Below are 19,577 nucleotides of genomic sequence, written 5' to 3'. Positions count from 1 at the left end.
CAGAGTAACAGCCGTGTTAGTCTGTATTTGCAAAAAGAAAAGGAGTACTTGTGGCACCTTAGAGACTAACCAATTTATTTGAGCATGAGCTTTCGTGAGCTTTGCATTTATCACCATTGAATTTCATCTGCTATTTTGTTCCCCAGTCTCCTAGTTTTGTGAGATCCTTTGTAGCTCTTCGCAGTCTGCTTTGGACTTAACTATCTTGAGTAGTTTTGTATCACCTGCAATTGTTGCCATCTGACTATTTACCCCTTTTTCCAGACCATTTATGAATATGTTGAATAGTACTGGTCCCAGTACAGACCCCTGGGGGGACACCACTATTTACCTCTCTCCATTCTGAAAACTGACCATTTATTCCTACCCTTTGTTTCCTATCTTTTAACCAGTTATCAATCCATGAATGGACCTTCCCTCTTATCCCATGACAGCTTACTTTGCTTAAGAGCCTTTGGTGAGGGACCTTGTCAAAGGTTTTCTGAAAATCTAAGTACACTATATCCACTGGATCCCCCTTGTGCACGTTTGTTGACCCCCTCAAAGAATTCTAGTAAATTGGTGAGGCATGATTTCCCTTTACAAAAACCATGTTGACTCTTCCCCAACAAAATTATCTGTATCTGTGTGTCTGACAATTCTGTTCTTTACTATAGTTTCAACCAATTTACCTGGTACTGAAGTCAGGCTTACTGGCCTGTAATTGCCAGGATCACCTCTGGAGCCTTTTTTAAAAATGGGCATTATATTAGCTATCCTCCAGTCATTTGGTACAGAAACAGATTTAAATGATAGGTTACATAAACCAGTTACCTACCTTTCGTAACTGTTGTTCTTCGAGATGTGTTGCTCATGTCCATTCCACTTTAAATGTGCATGCGTCTATGTGCACAGTTACCAGATATTTCTGCCTTAGTGGTATCTGTAGAGGGCCAGCTGTGGCGCCCCCTGTAGTGGCGCTCCCATACAGTGGTGTATCAGGTGCTGCCAGACCTGTGCCCCCTCAGTTCCTTCTTGCCGGCGACTCCGACAGCGAGGTAGGAGGGCGGGAAATGGAATGGACATGAGCAACACATCTCGAAGAACAACAGTTACGAAAGGAGGTAACCTTTTTTCTTCTTTGAGGGCTTGCTCATGTCAATTCCATTTTAGGTGACTCACAAGCAGTATCCACAGAGGTGAGCTCAGAGTTCACAGTTTAGCAGCTTGCAGTATTGCCCTGCCAAAGCCAGCATTCTCCCGGGCTTCTGGGTCAGCGCACAGTGGGACGTAACAGTATGGACAGAGGATCAGGTGGCTGCTCTGCAGATGTCCTGGATAGACACATGGGCCAGAAAAGCTGGCGAGGAGGCCTGTGCCCTGGTAGAGTGGGCCATGACAATCGCCAGAGGCAGCACCTTCACTTGGTCATAGCAGAAGCGAATACAGGTGGTGATCCAAGAAGAAATTCTTTGAGTGGATACAGCGCAACCTTTCATCCTGTTCCTGATCCCTGGAAGGTGAGCGGCTATGAGATGGACATTGTGCTCCAGGCAAAAGTCCCAAAGCCAGAAGGCTTCCTGGCAGAGGGCATGACCTGGCTCCGCCCTGCCTGCTGATATAGAAGACTGTAGCCGTATTGTCCATCAGGACCTGAACCACCCTGTCTTGAATCTGAGGAAGAAAGGTTTAGCAGGCCAGTCAAACCACCCTGAGCTCTCTGACACTGATATGTAGAGTGCGATCGCGACTGGACCAGTGACCTTGAGAGCTGAGAGCACCCAAGTTCGCTCCCCATCCCAGGTCTGAGGTGTTGGAGACCAGGGTCACCGACGAGGCCAGGGTCACAAAGGGAACTCCCTTCGGCTCCGATGCAGGATCCTGCAACCAGGCAAGGGATAAGAGTACTTCGTCCGGGATCCTGACCACCTTGTCCATGCTGTGGCAGTTGGGGACATAGGCCGACTCTAGCCATGCTTGAAGGGGTCTGAGGCGGAGATGCGCATGCCGGATCACGTAAGTACATGCCGCCATGTGGCCGAGCAGTCTCAGGCACATGTGGGCGGCGGTGAGTAGGTGGGCCTGCAGGCTCGCAATGAAGTCTGCATGGCCCGGAACCGAGCATCAAGGAGGAAGGCCCTGGCCAGAGTGGAGTCGAGGACTGCCCCAATGAATTCTATGCATTGTACTGGGTTTAGGATTGACTTTTTCTCATTTATAATCAACCCCAGGTCATGACAAGTGGAACATACCAGGTCACGATGCCTCCGTACCTGATCCGGGGACCGTCCCTTTAACAACCAGTCATCAAGGTACAGCTATATCTGGACCCCTCAATGTCTCAGGTAAGCAGCCACTGGCGCTATGCATTTTGTGAATACCCTTGGGAATGACGAGAGACCAAAGGGCAATGCCATAAACTGGAAATGGCACCCGCCCAATGTAAAATGGAGGAAGAGCCGGTGTCCAGGCAGATGGAGATGTGGAAGTATGCGTCCTTCAATTCTAGGGCGGTGTACCAGTCTCCCAGATCCAGGGAGGGAATGATGGAGACTAGGGAGACCATGCGAAACTTCAACTTCTTGAGAGACTTGTTGAGGCAATGCAGGTCTAGGCTGGGTTTGAGGCCCCTTTTTGCCTTCATAATTAGGAAGTAATGGGAGCAAAATCCTCTGGCTTCCATGTTCCACAGGACTGTTTCCACTGCTCCCAGGCGTAGGAAGTTTTCGACCTCCTGTACGAGAAGTTGCTCATGAGAGGGGTCCCTGAAGGGGGACAGGAAAGGGTGGTGGAAAGGACAGTCAGCTGCAAACTGCAGGGTGTTGCCTGAAGAGACCGTGTCTAGCACCCACCGGTCTGAGATGACCCGGGACCAGACCGACTGGAGAGGGCAGATGCGGTCGAGGAAAAGGAAGGGTGGACGCGGTGCATTGGCTGGGGAACTGTCCTCGAGCACATCCTCAAAATGATTGTTTCTGGCCTCCCTGACTCTTGGGAGGGTCAGCCTGCGCAGATGAGCAGAAGGCAGATAGGTAGCACCGCTCAGGCCCTTTATCCTTGTCATTCCTCCTGTAGAAGCCAGATCTGGGAGCTCCCCAGGACCGAGACTGCTTCAGAGGAGGGGGAGGCAGAGGGCGGAACAGTTTCCTGGACTGCTGCAGGGTGTGCAAACCCAAGGAACAGAGGGTGGCTCGGGAGTTCTTGAGCCCATGGAGCCTAGAGTCAGTTAGCTCAGAAACAAGCCCCAAACCCTTGAATGGCAGGTCTTGTATTGTGGTCTGTATCTCCTGGGACAGCCCAGAAGCCTGCAGCCAAGCGCTGCGTTGCATGGTCACTGCTGTCGCATCCCAGGACATCTGGAGGACTCCGGGGGCTACCGCTGTGCCTTTGCTCAGCAAGGTGGAGCACCCTTGGGCATGATCCTATGGGAGGGCCTCCATGAACTTATTTAGGGAGTCCCACAGGTTAAAGTTATAACCCCCTAACAGAGCTTGGTGATTGGAGACCCGGAACTGTAAGCTGGCCGTCGAATAAACTTTCCTCCCAAATAAGTCCAGTCTCTTTGCCTCTTTATTTTTGGGCGTTCTGCTGGGATGGCCCTGTCTGTCCCTTTCGCTCACCGTGGACAAGACCAGGGATGCCATGGGGTGTGGGGGGTGAGCTTACAGATATTCAAAGCCCTTTGCAGGGACACAGTATTTCTTTTCCACCTTTTTTGAGGTACAGAATAGATGAGGGGTTTGCCACACAGACTTGGCTAACTTGAGCACCTCTGGGTAGATGGTGCTAGGGGACAATTTCCTGGTGCAAGTGCTGGAGGAACCAACTAGGGGCAGAGCTCTTCTTGACCTGCTGCTCACAAACCGGGAAGAATTAGTAGGGGAAGCAAAAGTGGATGGGAACCTGGGAGGTAGTGACCATGAAATGGTCGAGTTCAGGATCCTAACACAAGGAAGAAAGGAGAGCAGCAGAATACAGACCCTGGACTTCAGAAAAGCAGACTTTGACTCCTTCAGGGAACTGATGGGCAAGATCCCCTGGGAGAATAACATGAGGGGGAAAGGAGTCCAGGAGAGCTGGCTGTATTTTAAAGAATCCTTATTGAGGTTACAGGGACAAACCATCCCAATGTGTAGAAAGAATAGTAAATATGGCAGGCGACCAGCTTGGCTTAACAGTGAAATCCTTGCTGCTCTTAAATACAAAAAAGAAGCTTAAAAGAAGTGGAAGATTGGACAAATGACCAGGGATGAGTATAAAAATATTGCTCGGGTTTGCAGGAGTGAAATCAGGAAGGCCAAATCACATCTGGAGTTGCAGCTAGCAAGAGATGTTAAGAGTAGCAAGAAGGGTTTCTTCAGGTATGTTAACAACAAGAAGAAAGACAAGGAAAGTGTGGGCCCCTTACTGAATGAGGGAGGCAACCTCATGACAGAGGATGTGGAAAAAGCTAATGTACTCAATACTTTTTTTGCCTCTGTCTTCACGAACAAGGTCAGCTCCCAGACTGCTGCACTGGGCAGCACAGCATGGGAGGAGGTGACCAGCCCTCTGTGGAGAAAGAAGTGATTCGGGACTATTTAGAAAAGCTGGACAAGCACAAGTCCATGGGGCCGGATGCGTTGCATCTGAGAGTGCTAAAGGAGTTGACAATGTGATTGCAGAGCCATTGGCCATTATCTTTGAAAACTCATGGCGATCGGGGGAGGTCCCAGATGACTGGAAAAAGGCTAATGTAGTGCCCATCTTTAAAAAAGGGAAGAAGGAGGATCCTGGGAACTACAGGCCAGTCAGCCTCACCTCAGTCCTTGGAAAAATCATGGAGCAGGTCCTCAAGGAATCAATTCTGAAGCACTTAGAGGAGAGGAAAGTGATCAGGAACAGTCAGCATGGATTCACCAAGGGCAAGTCATGCCTGACTAACCTAATTGCCTTCTATGAAGAGATAACTGGCTCTGTGGATGAGGGGAAAGCAGTGTTCTTCCTTGACTTTAGCAAAGCTTTTGGCACGGTCTCCCACAGTATTCTTGCCAGTAAGTTAAAGAAGTATGGGCTGGATGAATGGACTATAAGGTGGATAGAAAGCTGACTAGATTGTCGGGCTCAACGAGTAGTGATCAATGGCTCCATGTCTAGTTGGCAGCCGGTATCAAGTGGAGTGCCCCAAGGGTCGGTCTTAGGGCCGGTTTTGTTCAATATCTTCATAAATGATCTGCAGGACGGTGTGGATTGCACCCTCAGCAAGTTTGCAGATGACACTAAACTGGGAGGAGTGGTAGATACACTGGAGGGTAGGGATAGGATACAGAGGGCCCTAGACAAATTAGAGCATTGGGCCAAAAGAAATCTGATGAGGTTCAACAAGGACAAGTGCAGAGTCCTGCACTTAGGATGGAAGAATCCCATGCACCGCTACAGTCTAGGTACTGAATGGCTCGGCAGCAGTTCTGCAGAAAAGGACCTACGGGTTACAGTGGACGAGAAGCTGGATATGAGTCAACAGTGTGCCCTTGTTGCCAAGAAGGCCAATGGCATTTTGGGATGTATAAGTAGGGGCATTGCCAGCAGATCGAGGGACGTTATCGTTCCACTCTATTCGACATTGGTGAGGCCTCATCTGGAGTACTGTGTCCAGTTTTGGGCCCCACACTTCAAGAAGGATGTGGAAAAATTGGAAAGAGTCCAGCGGAGGGCAACAAAAATGATTAGGGGACTGGAACACATGAGTTATGAGGAGAGGCTGAGGGAACTGGAGATGTTTAGTCTGCAGAAGAGAAGAATGAGGGGGGGATTTGATAGCTGCTTTCAACTACCTGAAAGCGGGTTCCAAAGAGGATGGCTCTAGATTGTTCTCAGTGGTAGCAGATGACAGAACAAGGAGTAATGGTCTCAAGTTGCAGTGGGGGAGATTTAGGTTGGATATTAGGAAAAACTTTTTCATGACGAGGGTGGTGAAACACTGGAATGTGTTACTTAGGGAGGTGGTGCAATCTCCTTCCCTAGAAGTTTTTAAGGTGAGGCTTGACAAAGCCCTGGCTGGGATGATTTAGTCGGGGATTGGTCTTGCTTTGAGCAGGGGGTTGGACTAGATGACCTCCTGAGGTCCCTTCCAACCCTGATATTCTCTGTTTCTATGATTCTATGATTCTATGGGCAAGGCTATCTTTGCTGGAGTGGTGGCTGAGATGATGTTGAAGAGGTCGTCACTTTCTTCAGTCACCTCTTCAATCTGTAGGGAACAGATTCTCCGCCACCTGTTTAAGGAGAGCCTGGTGGTCTTTAAATCATCCGGAGGACTGCTAGGATGGGAGGGACTGGCTACTGCCTCGTCTGGGGACAACGATTGCACTGCCTCCAGAATGGTGCTGTCCCCCTCTTTCTTGGGGGAGGGCTCCCTCAGTGTCGGGGTTTGGTGCGCTGCCTCGGCACCATACTCTGATGGTGGTGCTGGCGGTGCAGCAGTCAGCTTGTTTGATGCGGCCAGGGACGGTTGAGAATACTGAACCGGTACCATCGGCACCCAACACTGGTCCCAGTACTGCCACTGGGGAGTCTACTGTCCTTGTTGCACTGGCACCAATACCGGTGCCACTCCGGACTCCCCTGTTGGTGGCAAGTCGACCGTTCTGGGCGATGGGCTGAAGTTCTGGTCTGATCCCAACCACTGCCCCTCTGGATACGAGGGAGGGGCCAATAAGGCCTGCATCTGTCTGCTGACCCTGGTGGACAAATGCTGGGGAGATGAGAAGTAACGTCACTTGTCTAAGGACCGGTACCAGGGCAAGCGAGACTGGCGCCAAGACCCCGAAAGGCCCCTCCTAGATGGTGGCCGACGTCGAGGGGACCACTTGGACGAGGGAGACCGACGCCTGAGACTCTAACTGTTAACTAGCAACTATACTTAACAGCTACTTAACTAACACTATCAACTTACTATTTGCAGAAGGCCCTAAGGCATGAAGTTGGACAAGAAGAAAACCGCTAGCCCTTGCTACGCAAGGAAGGTGCTCTGACTAACCACCACATGCGGTAAGAAGGAACTGAGGGGGCACAGGGCCGCCGGTGCCTGATATGCTGCAGCATGGGAGCGCCACTACAGCGCCCTACCGCTACTGCTAAGGCAGGAATCTCCAGCAACTGTGCACATTGGTGTACACTACCTAAAATGGAACTGACATGAGCAAACACTCGAAGAACCATAATTAGTAGTTCTGCGATTTCACATTTGAGTTCCTTCAGAACTTTTGGGTGAATACCACCTGGTCCTGGTGATTTATTACTGATTAATTTATCAATTTGTTCCAAAATCTCCTCTAATGACACCTCAATCTAGGACAGTTCCTGAGATTTGTCACCTAAAAAGAATGGCTCAGGTTTGGGAATTTCCCTCACATCCTCAGCCATGAAGACCAATGCAAAGAATTCATTTAGTTTCTCTGTAATGGCCATATCATCCTTTAGTGCTCCTTTAGCATCTAGATCGTCCAGTAGCCCCTCTGGTTGTTTAGCAGGCTTCCTGTTTCTGATGTACTTTTAAAAACTCTTGCTATTACTTTTTGATTCTTTGGTTAGCTGTTCTTCTTTTTTGGCCTTGGCTATCTTCCTGAATATACTATGTATATCAGTTTTTCTTGCACTTTATCCCATCAGCTCACTGGACCTCACAGCCTGTGGATAACTATTTTCCCGCTCCATCCTCATTTTGATGTTTCTCTTTTTCTGCAGTTATCTAATAAAATTAAAAAGAAACAGCAATGCTAACAATCTAAAAAGCTGATTTCCAGCCCTAGGTTAAGGCACTTAATTTTTGGACTCTGTAAGGGTTAGAGATCCCAAACAAAAGCATGTGCTTCAAAGTATGACTCGGAAATCAACTTAAACTTCAGAATGATTCAATGTGTCTGGTTTTATCCTATTTGAGAGAACTTTAACTATACTTAAATATTTCCAACACAGATCACACATTACATGAGTCATGGAAGGTAAACATAAAAGAGCAAGATCCTAACCAACATTAATGTTTCTATAAAGTAGTAAGTTAAAAATTAGATTCTGTACTAGGTACATTGATTTAATTCACAGGTATCTAAAACAGCTCTCCCTCAAACTGTCAGGTACTTACCTTGAGCAACAAGATCTCTTCTTAACAGCGGATAAAGAACTGGCTCTACTCCATCCACCTCCTGTAGAATAAGTGTTTTCCCAAATCTCACTGCCAGCTCAAGAGCAGTAATGAAGCTAGCATCCTGTGTAAATAAAAATTAATGCCTATTAATTTAGTTTCTTAATATTAATATATTTCTTAGTCAATTGTGGAAATACTAAAAATTATGCAAAGAATCTATATCTCTTTAAGGATGCACACCGTAAGATTCTTTTATCAAAAAAGTATTGTAGTTACCCGTAACTGTTATACATTAAATATATTTGTCTCTGATATTCGCATTCTAGGAATAGCATGTCCTGCCAAGCAAGTTACTGAAGAATTTAAAGCAGTAAAACTGATATGCCAGGGACATCAGATCAAGTGATCTGCAACCAAGAGCACAAAACACATCTTCACTTAACTATATTTTGGTACCTCTCTACTGCCAGTGTCAGGAGTATATACCCCATGCAGGCCCAGCAATCAAGGGGTTAATTCAGGTACTGCAGCCAGACAGGCTTAAGGGCCCTGACTTGGAACCCAGTGGGGTGAGCAGGCCTGCCTTCTCCTACCAACCCCTGAGAGACTTAAGAACTGAAGGAGTTTCCAGACCCCCTAAGAACTAGGACCAGCTGACCCAACAAAGTATAAGGGGAAAACCCACATACCCCAGGGGGACTCAGGCAACTGGAACTGACTGACTGCCCCATCAGAGGGAGCGAACTCTGAGGCAATGCTCCATCTGCCAAAAGCAGTTCGGTTGCATCAATACACCAGCTCACAACCAGGAAACATTACTAATAGTCAAAAGCAGAGAAGCAGTGTATTTGGGAATAACTATTATGTAATCTTCTTTTCTCCTTTGTGAAGTTGCGTCTGTGGCTCTCCACTGTAGCAGTCCAGCAGACATTGACACTGTTGAATAGTGGAGGTACTACCTATTCAAGAAAACAAGCACTGCTCTCCCAAAATGAGCATCTGCTCATGTCTCAGAATAAGAATAATGGAAGAGTGACATAGACTTGACATGCTACCTTTCCAATTTCATCTTTAGACATATTGGAAAGACAAACTGTAGAAGCTGTTACTACTCTAGGAGAATGGACCCTGAGTCTTTCTTGCACACACAATCTGGTGAAGCTTAGATACTTTCTGCCCTAAAATAGCAAGGTCTTTGGTTCTCTCTTCCACACCACAAAACGGCTTTCAAGTATAGTTCTCAGGATCCTAGCAAGGACAGTCAGGGCACAGGATCAGAACTAAGTCAAACCAGAAGCTGCGAGCAGTGCAGGAGTTCATAGTCAGGTTTCAGGACAGGGTCAATACCAAGGTTCAGAGTCTGAGTCAGGTTTCAGGGTCCGGTTCGAAGGCGAAGTCCAAATCAAGCCAAGGTCAAAGCCAGGAGCTCAAGAGCAAGGAACAGGAATGGTCATGAAAGCTAGAGGAGATCCACACTGTTGCCTGGACATTCCTGGAATGCCCACTGTGTTTATATCGGGTGAAGAGCCCATCGGGAGCAATGAGGTTGCTGCCTGTCAGACCCCTTAAGGCAATACTATCCATGGTTTATGTCCACAGCAGGTCATGAGCAGTGGAGCATGTGCTGATTACAGCTGTTGCTGTGTGGCAGTATAGCGATGTCAGCAGCCTAGTAGATCTACAGGTCTCAGTTCTAGACCCACGGGGCCCTTACCACGGGGTAAGTAGTTCTTCATGGGAACAACCAATAGCCTTTTTTACATCTAAGCTATGAAACATGGCTTTGTCTGGTAAATCATAGGACTTTGGAAAATCTTTAGTAAAGAAGAGATTAATTCAAAATAAAGTCTGAGACTACTTTAGTCAAAAATTTTGGATGTGGTCCCAAAGTACCTTATCTTTATTTAAAAAAAATTAAAAGAGCATGAGAAAAGTTCATCATAAGAACTTGCTGCTATGAAATCATTCTGTGTGGAAGGAATATAAAGCAGGTGACAGGGTAAAGGATCTGGCCCTATAATTTTAAATAATCTGATGTCTCTGCTACTCAAGTCAACCTATCATCGCTATTAAAACTGTAAATACCAATTTTATTTTTAAAATTAGAGCACCAAATTTGTAAAAACAGGTAAACTTTTTAATGTTAAAAGTATGTAAAATGTGAATTGAATTTGCCAATTTTACATAATCTTTTGGTACAACATATATAGTTAAAGGGCTTCCCAGTAGTTTTAGAAAGAGTGAGCCAGCATATGTAGTTATTTCTTCCTAGAACATTGTGTGAAATGATATAATTCCAAGAACCTGGCTCCATCATCAGTGAATACCATCACACTTCCCCTCAACCCACACTGTGAGGTCCTGGGGCCAGCAGAGCCCAGCCAGAACTTAAGATCTAGGATTAAGAGTAAATACTGGACCTGTTGGTTAATCACTTCCAAGCGAGATTCTTTCAAATGTGTCTTCAACCATTCAGTAGCCCTTGAAGAAGGATCGATCAAAAAGGGACAAATTCGACTCTGAAAAAAAAATTATTACATGCTACCATCTGGTTTTAGGAAGAAAATATGAAATTACCAAATTTCTTCATTTCCAAAAAATATAAATAACACTGAAGAGTCAAAAATTTCAACAGCTGTTGTTATTACTGAACTGCTTGATCAAAGGAGGCAGCCTAATAACAGAACCACAGCGACTGATTCTGGCAGAAAGAAGACTAATATTTTGTAATACAATTATATTCCCAGATGTTGGGTCCACTGAAGTTCAACACATCTGCTCCATCTCTCTCTGAACTATTACTATATTGTCATCTACATCCACGACTACCACCACTTTGTGCCTTGTTAGAAGTATGTCTTCTCCTTTCAGCTCCACAGTTTTCTTCTCCCTCTGACAAAAATATAGCACTTTTCATCTGTACATCTGAGGGTACTTTACAAAGAAGTATTATTATGGTAATTTTACAGACAAGGAAATAGGTAAAGATAGTTGTTTGCCTATAGTCACAAAGAAAACCAGTGTCACAATTCTGCAGACGCTATTATGTGTAGTATTCTGTATTATAATTAGTACCACTAGTTCATCATCACATTATAACCTTCATATTAATGATGTGGTAGGCTTTCCTTTTAATAAAAACTCATTTAACTAATAGCTGGTGCTGCAGTGGAAAACCATACTTCATTATCTGAATAAGAATGGTATCAAGCTGTGTTAGCTATTAGTAAGCTGGAATGTATATTATGACCAGGTCTGCCATGCTAGAAGGCTGCAAACAGATGTATGGGATATATTCCAAACACTGAGATTTTAACTCTTGCTACATTGTCTTATACTTAAGTGTTCAACACATTAATTGCTGGTCATTTCCTAAGTATACAGTGACCATTCAAAGAGTGCTGTTGTGCTAAGTGCAAGGAGAGTTTGTGGCTGCTGAGAGGTACAGCCAGGTTTAGACTCTTGTCTTCAAAAAGTCATGACCAGCCCTATTTCAACCAGCTCAAAGAACTCTTCTTTTCTTAGACTGGTCTGTTTTAGACAGTATTACAGGAGGAAAGAATCTAGCATATTGCCAGTAACATGTTTGTATAAAACCAAGTCTTCAGTATGAGGCTCTCTGTCTACATCCCACTTTGGGGTCTGATGTAGTGAGAAATGTGGAGTTTGAAGGAGACAAATTAACAAGAAGAAAGGGAGACAGGGATTCTGCCTTGGTGAGGTAAAGAATACTCGGATCCTGTATATCATCTTAAAAACAAAGGGCCAGATTGAAAATGGACCTTGGTGCACGTGTCCAATAGGAAGCTGAAGTAACAAGATTTGCCACGGTTACTTGGCCTACAAAACAGCCAGTCATAATTTCAATTGTAGAGGCAGAAATGCACATTGCTTTAAAGGGGATGAAACTACTCACTATAGTAACCTCAACACATAAGAGATAATATGTGAGAGACTATCCTAGAAAACAGTGATTGAAAAAGCAGCAACTCTGAGAAAAAACAGGAGTCAGAGTGGAAAAACAAGTCAACATGAGCTACCAGTATGATGCTGTGCCAAACATCGCTAATGTGATCCTTGGATGTATAAAGAGGGAAGCAGTAATTCAGAGCAGGAACATGATTTTACCTCTGCTGAAATACTCTGTAGAGTTCTGGTGTCCACATTTTTAAAAAATTATGTTGAAAAACTGGAGAGATACAGAGAAAAGCCAAAAAATTATTCGAGGGCCAGAAAAAAACCTACATTTAGAAGCTTAAAGAGCTTACTCTGTAAATATGATCAAAAAGAATACTGAGATGTGACATGTTTCAGAGTAACAGCCGTGTTAGTCTGTATTCGCAAAAAGAAAAGGAGTACTTGTGGCACCTTTATTTGAGCATAAGCTGTAGCTCACGAAAGCTTATGCTCAAATAAATTGGTTAGTCTCTAAGGTGCCACAAGTACTCCTTTTCTTTTTGAGATGTGACATGTTGACAGTGTAAAAATACTTTCATAGGAAGAAAACAACAGGTACTAGGAGGCTCTTTAACCTAGTGGGAAAAGGCATAACAAGAATTGATGGCTGGAAGTTAAAGCAAAACAAAGGCAAATTTGAAATAAGGCACAGATTTTTTTTTTTTAAATAGTGAGGGTGATTAACCACTGGAACTACCAAAGGAAGTGGAGAATTCTCCTTGTCTAGATGTCTTCAAGTCCTCAAATCAAGAACAAATACCTTTTTAGAAGATATGCTTTAGTCAAGCACAAGTTATTGGGCTTAATACAGGAGTAACTGGGTGAAATTCTATGTCATACATCTCATACTAGATAATCTAATTGTCCCTTCTGGCCTTAAAATTATGAATTTATAAATCTATAAAAGTGTTTGCAGGATGTGGCCATTTTTTATATTTCTTGGCAATCGAAACGACAAAAATGCACATTTACAACACAGTGGATAATTCTCAAAAGTTTGTAATAACGCTAAAGATAACTCACGTTTGGCCTAATTTGATGGACAGAGGGCCTTTCCTTTTGGATTTTCAGATTAAAATGATAAAAGCAAAAAAGCAAAATGCATAGATGATGGAACAGTTCCTTTCATTTTAGACAAATCAGAGTTGTATATATAAACAAGTAGCATAAATATTTTATTTCTGTAATGTTTGTGCCTTCAGGAGTACTAACAAGATAATATAGATTGAATGAGGTTATCAAAGAACCCAGAAAAACCACGTGCTTCAACCAGTTACAGAGAAAATGTCTCCAAGAAAAGAAACAAAAAATTCAGAACTGTTTACCTGCAAGATCACAAGAGCATTTTCTATTGAAAGGTCATCTGAGGGTAAACCTTCACTTTTCCAAATTAGTTGTTCACTCTCTGTGCACAGAAACCGCCTCATATCAAATTCTGGCAAATTAAAGATGGATTTGTTAATTATATACCATGTACCTGTGCTGACATTTATATTCTGTTTGTATTATATGTCCCCAGTCACAAGAGATTCTGCTGTATACAATACAGTTCTGTATATTTCCTTCATAATTATTTTTTTTAAATTACTGATATTTGCTATATCTCTGATGTTATAGGAGAGTGTTATTAATACATAAAGGATAAAAAAATGATTGCCATCAGACCATCCCTCATTTTTGGGATAGGCAAATTAACAATATTTCACAAGTAAGAGGATCTATACTTTCCACCATTTATTTCTCTGCAGCGATTGTGTGCCTATATGCAATCAAAAGATGTTACAGTCTGTTCAGGTTTATGTTGTTGTGAATTCTTGGGAAGATATACACCTGGAAGAAGAATTAATTTTTGGCACTTTCCCATCCAGGGATAGCAAACTCAGATCACTGATGATTGCCAAAGTTGTGCCTACATGTAGCTAACATAAATAAGAACATAAGAACGTCCATACTGGGTCAGATCAATGGTCGATCTAGCCAAGTATCCCGTCTCTGACAATGGACAGTGCCAGATGCTTCAGAGAAAATAAACAGAACAAGGCAATTTTGACCTATCCATCCCATCACTCAGTCCCAACTTCTGGAAGTTGCAAGTTTAGTGACATCCAGAGCATGGCTAATAGTTTTTGATGGACCTATTCTCCATTAACTTATTTACTTCTTTCCTGAATCCAGTTATACCTTTGGCCTTCACAGCATCCCATGGCAACGAATTCTACAGGTCGACTGTGCATTGTGTTAAAAAGTACTTCCTTTTGTTTATTTTAAACCTGCTGCCTATTAATTTCATCAGTTGACCCCTAGTTCTTGTGTTATATGAAGGGGTAAATAATTTCTATTCACTTTCTCCATACCATTCATGATTTTAAAGACCTTGATCATATTCCCCCTTAGTCTCCTCTTTTCTAAGATGAACAGTCCCTGTCTTTTTACTCTCTCCTCATATGGAAGCTGGTTCATACCCCTAATCATTGTTGCCCTTCTTGGCTTCTTTTCCAATTCTAATATATATATATATATATATGGGGCTACCAGAACTGCACCTGGTATTCAAGGTGTGGGCAAATCATTAATTTATATAGTGGCATGATGACATTTTCTGTCTTATTATCTGTCCCTTTCTTAATGGTTTTTAACATTCTATTAGCTTTTTTGAATGAAGCTGCACACTGAGCATGAGATATTTCTGAAGAATTATCAACGAAGATTCCAAGATCTCTTTCTTGAGTGGTAATAACTAATTTAGATCCCATTATTTTGTATGTATAGTTGGGATTATTTTTTCCAATATGAAAGCAGTTATTAATCTGTCAAAGCGTTATGAATTTCCAAAAACTATAAACAAAAATATGCATTAGAATTATCAATATCTCTCACTTTGTAAAATTAACAATATCTCTCACTTGTCTTCATGTCAAAGAAAACAAAATACGTACTTTCAAGACCAGCTGATTTTGTCCATTCATCCAAACTAATTTTTCGCTGATCCTCTTGAGCAGCAGAAAGGTAAGTAATAAAAGCAGCAGCCAACTGAGCTCTTTTAGGCAGAGTAGTTAGTTCATCTGTTATCTCTGAAACCTTTAAAAAAAAAAGGTATGTAGTGGATTCATGACAGATGGCACCATCAGAGACAAATGTACGGAATGATGACCAGCTTGCCACCCTACAAATATCCAGACTTAGCACTCGAGCCAGAAAAGTCACGTAAGACACCACCAACCTGGCCCAGTGAGCCACCACTTTATTAAGAGGTGCAACATTGGTCAATCGGTAGCATAAACAAATACAACCAGAGTTTGAGTGGGAGTTCTACTGGAGGAGAAGGAATTTGTAGAGGCTTGTTTTACTTTGGGTAAGACTTTGGGCAGGAATGCAACTGGAGGAAGGATATACAAAAGGCCTCTTGACCAGGAACAAAAAAAGACGACATTTTTTGTTTTCTCTTGTTGCGAACAGGTCCACTTGGGTAGTTCCCCACCCCTGGAAAATGGACCTGGAAACGTCCAGTAGAAGACACCACACATGGTGGCCTGCAAACAATCTGCTCAGGCAATCTGCCAGAGTGTTCTGAGCTCCTGGAAGGTAAGCAGCTTTCAGGCTGATGAAACTGGTGTTGCAGAAATTCCACAGAAGGTTTGCCTCCTGTCATAACTTTGTGGATTGAGCCCCTCCTTGCTTGTTTACATAAAAGCATAAATGCTGTGTTGTCCATGAGCACCAATAAGTTCCACTCCCTGATGTGTGGAAGGAATGCCATACAAGCCAGATGGATGGCTCATAGCTCCGTGATATTTATATGGAGACTCAGATCCTGGGGAGTCCAAAGGGCCTGAGTCTGAAGGTGACATAAGTGAGCTCCCCAATCTAGATCCAATGTGAGGCTATCCAACCATGTAGCTGTCTGATGTAGATGTAGATGCAGTCTTAGCATGCTGCACCACATAGGTGCACACTCCCATGTATCCTAGAAGTTTGAGACATTTCCAAACTGTGATGTTAGGGTGCACCTTTATATCTAGAGCAATGAGTCACATTGTTTGGAACATCTTCTGTGGTAGGAAAGCCCTGGCCTTTGTAGAGTCCAGGACTGCTTTAACGAATTCTATTATTTGAATAGGAGACAGGATGGACTTCTCTGTATTAATTAGTAGCCCTAGCATGTCAAAAGTGGATTAAATAGTGGCTGGAGAGTACCTGAAACCTGGATTGGCTTCTGACTAGCCAGTCATCCAGGTAAGGAAATACATGGAGTCCTGACTTTCACAGGACTGGTACTACTAAAGTTACTAAAGCCATACATTTTTGTGAAAACGAAAAGCGCTGCTGATAGTCTGAAAGGCAGCACTGAGAATTTGTAGTGGAATCCATTTACCATGAACCTGAGAATTTTTCAGTGGCTCTGGTGAATTCCCACGTGAAAACAAGCATCTTTTAAGTCAAGAACAAGATACCAGTCCCTGGGTCTAAGGAATTGATAATAGACACTAGAGTGACCATCTGGAATTTCAGATCTAAAATAGGTCTGAAAATCCCCTTCCCCGCTTTGCCTTTGGGATTAGGAAGTAGTGGGAATAAAATCTCTTCCCTCTGAATGACATGGGAACGTCCTGTATGGCCCCCACACGGAGAGACTGAACCTCCTGAAGTAGTGACAGTGGTCCCTGAAGAGAAGTAGGAAGGGGGAGTAGAAATAAGGGTGTATCCCTGTTCTACTATGCTTAAGGCCCCTCTGATGCGGGTCCAAGCATGGAGGAAGCAGGATACGTGGCTGGCAATAATAGGGGTCGGGAAAGATGACACAGTGGGGAATGGTACACTGCTCTCAATCAGTGGGTCAAAGTGACTGCTAGATGATCCAGGTTGCCTAGAAGAGTTGGCAGCTGAAGAGAAGGATGGAGGAGAAGGACGAATCTTGCAACCCTGCCCCTCTTTTTGGACAGGTCCTGGAAATGCACCAAGAATGGCTGACACTGTTGGGAATGCTGTGGAAGGAATGGCTTTCTTTTTGCCACCAGTTTATAGATCCCCAGAGACTTAAGGGCCATCCTTGAATCCTTAAGGCTCTGAAGCGTCTCATCAAGTTTTACTGGAAAACAGTGAGAAGCCTTCCAATGGGAGGTCTTGAATTGTTTGTTGCACCTCTGGGGGGAGGTGTGACCCCTGCAGCCAAGATGAACATCACATCGTGATGGCAGAGGCAATAGCTCGAGCTGCGGAGTCTGTCACATCCAGGCTCACCAGCAATGTTATTCTGACAACTAATTTGCCTTCCTCCACCAAAGCAGAGAACTCCTGCTTTGTCACATCAGGAATCTGGTCTTTGAATTTCAGGATATTTCAGGCTGAAGTCAAAACAACCCAGCAGGTTCGCAATCCTGAGCTGTAAATCTCCCATGGAATAAAATTTCTGGACAAACAGCTCTAGTTTTTTTTGCTTCCTTTCCCTTTGGAGTAGAGGCCTGGTGTCCTTGCCTTTGGCAGTCATGACCACAAGAGAGACTGGAAGAGGGTGTCTGTAAGAGTGCTTGAATCCCTGTGAATGGACATAATATGTCTTCTCCACCCTTTTGGCAAAGGCAGAGGCAGAGTAAAAGGAGTCTTCCATAAAATCCTGACAGGCTCCAGAATAGCTTCATTTATAGGAAGAGCTACCCTAGAGGGTCCTGCAGATGCTAAAATGTCCAAAAGCCCAAGTGACCTTTCTTGTACCTCTTCTGACTGGATATCTAGAGTTGAAACAAGTCTTGAGGACCTCTAAAGCCATCAAGAGGTGGGGAGGTAGACTCAGCCACTACTGCCTCATTGGGAAACAAAGAAGGGGGATGACTATGAGCCGCCAATGTGATATGGCCATGAAAAAAGCTAATGCGGTCTTGGGATGCATCAGGCGAGATATTTCCAGCAGAGATAAGGAGGTGTTAGTACCATTATACAAGGCACTGGTGAGACCTCATCTGGAATACTGTGTGCAGTTCTGGTCTCCCATGTTTAAGAAGGATGAATTCAAACTGGAACAGGTACAGAGAAGGGCTACTAGGATGATCCAAGGAATGGAAAACCTGTCTTATGAAAGGAGACTCAAGGAGCTTGGCTTGTTTAGCCTAACCAAAAGAAGGCTGAGGGGAGATATGATTGCTCTCTATAAATATATCAGAGGGATAAATACCAGAGAGGGAAAGGAATTATTTAAGCTCAGTACCAATGTGGACACAAGAACAAATGGATATAAACTGGCCATCAGGAAGTTTCGACTTGAAATTAGACGAAGGTTTCTAACCATCAGAGGAGTGAAGTTCTGGAACAGCCTTCCAAGGGAAGCAGTGGGGGCAAAAGACCTACCTGGCTTCAAGATTAAACTCGATAAGTTTATGGAGGAGAAGGTATGATGGGATACCATGATTTTGGCAATTAATTGATCTTTAACTATTCATGGTAAATAGGCCCAATGGCCTGTGATGGGATGTTAGATGGGGTGGGATCTGAGTGACTACAGAGAATTCTTTCCTGGGTATCTGGCTGGTGAATCTTGCCCACATGCTCAGGGTTCAGCTGATTGCCATATTTGGGGTTGGGAAGGAATTTTCCATGGCAGATTGGAAGAGGCCCTGAGGGTTTTTCGCCTTCCTCTGCAGCATGGGGCACAGGTCACTTGCTAGAGGATTCTCTGCACTCTGAAGTCTTTAAACCATGATTTGAGGACTTCAATAGCTCAGACATAGAATCATAGAATCATAGAATATCAGGGTTGGAAGGGACCCCAGAAGGTCATCTAGTCCAACCCCCTGCTCAAAGCAGGACCAATTCCCAGTTAAATCATCCCAGCCAGGGCTTTGTCAAGCCTGACCTTAAAAACCTCTAAGGAAGGAGATTCTACCACCTCCCTAGGTAACGCATTCCAGTGTTTCACCACCCTCTTAGTGAAAAAGTTTTTCCTAATATCCAATCTAAACCTCCCCCACTGCAACTTGAGACCATTACTCCTCGTTCTGTCATCTGCTACCATTGAGAACAGTCTAGAGCCATCCTCTTTGGAACCCCCTTTCAGGTAGTTGAAAGCAGCTATCAAATCCCCCCTCATTCTTCTCTTCTGCAGACTAAACAATCCCAGCTCCCTCAGCCTCTCCTCATAACTCATGTGTTCCAGTCCCCTAATCATTTTTGTTGCCCTTCGCTGGACTCTCTCCAATTTATCCACATCCTTCTTGAAGTGTGGGGCCCAAAACTGGACACAGTACTCCAGATGAGGCCTCACCAATGTCGAATAGAGGGGAACGATCACGTCCCTCGATCTGCTCGCTATGCCCCTACTTATACATCCCAAAATGCCATTGGCCTTCTTGGCAACAAGGGCACACTGCTGACTCATATCCAGCTTCTCGTCCACTGTCACCCCTAGCTCCTTTTCTGCAGAACTGCTGCCTAGCCATTCGGTCCCTAGTCTGTAGCTGTGCATTGGGTTCTTCCGTCCTAAGTGCAGGACCCTGCACTTATCCTTATTGAACCTCATCAGATTCCT

General features: G+C 44.2%; 1 protein-coding gene across 1 annotated transcript in view; it reads right to left on the bottom strand.

Moving 5' to 3' along the window:
- Nucleotides 1-19,577, bottom strand: part of DYNC2H1 (dynein cytoplasmic 2 heavy chain 1) — a 393,773-nt gene that overhangs the window by 231,607 nt on the left and 142,589 nt on the right. Inside the window, exons 62-65 of the mRNA XM_084624374.1 lie at nt 14,998-15,139; nt 13,387-13,496; nt 10,525-10,623; nt 8,102-8,225 (exon numbers count right to left, since the gene is read on the bottom strand). Coding sequence (XP_084480500.1) covers nt 8,102-8,225; nt 10,525-10,623; nt 13,387-13,496; nt 14,998-15,139 — 475 coding nt within the window. The remainder of the gene's footprint in view (nt 1-8,101; nt 8,226-10,524; nt 10,624-13,386; nt 13,497-14,997; nt 15,140-19,577) is intronic.

Source organism: Lepidochelys olivacea (assembly GCF_965140295.1).
Source record: "Lepidochelys olivacea isolate rLepOli2 genome assembly, chromosome: 1".
NCBI classification, from domain to species: Eukaryota; Metazoa; Chordata; order Testudines; family Cheloniidae; genus Lepidochelys; species Lepidochelys olivacea.
This window is presented reverse-complemented; position numbering and strand designations above follow the sequence as displayed.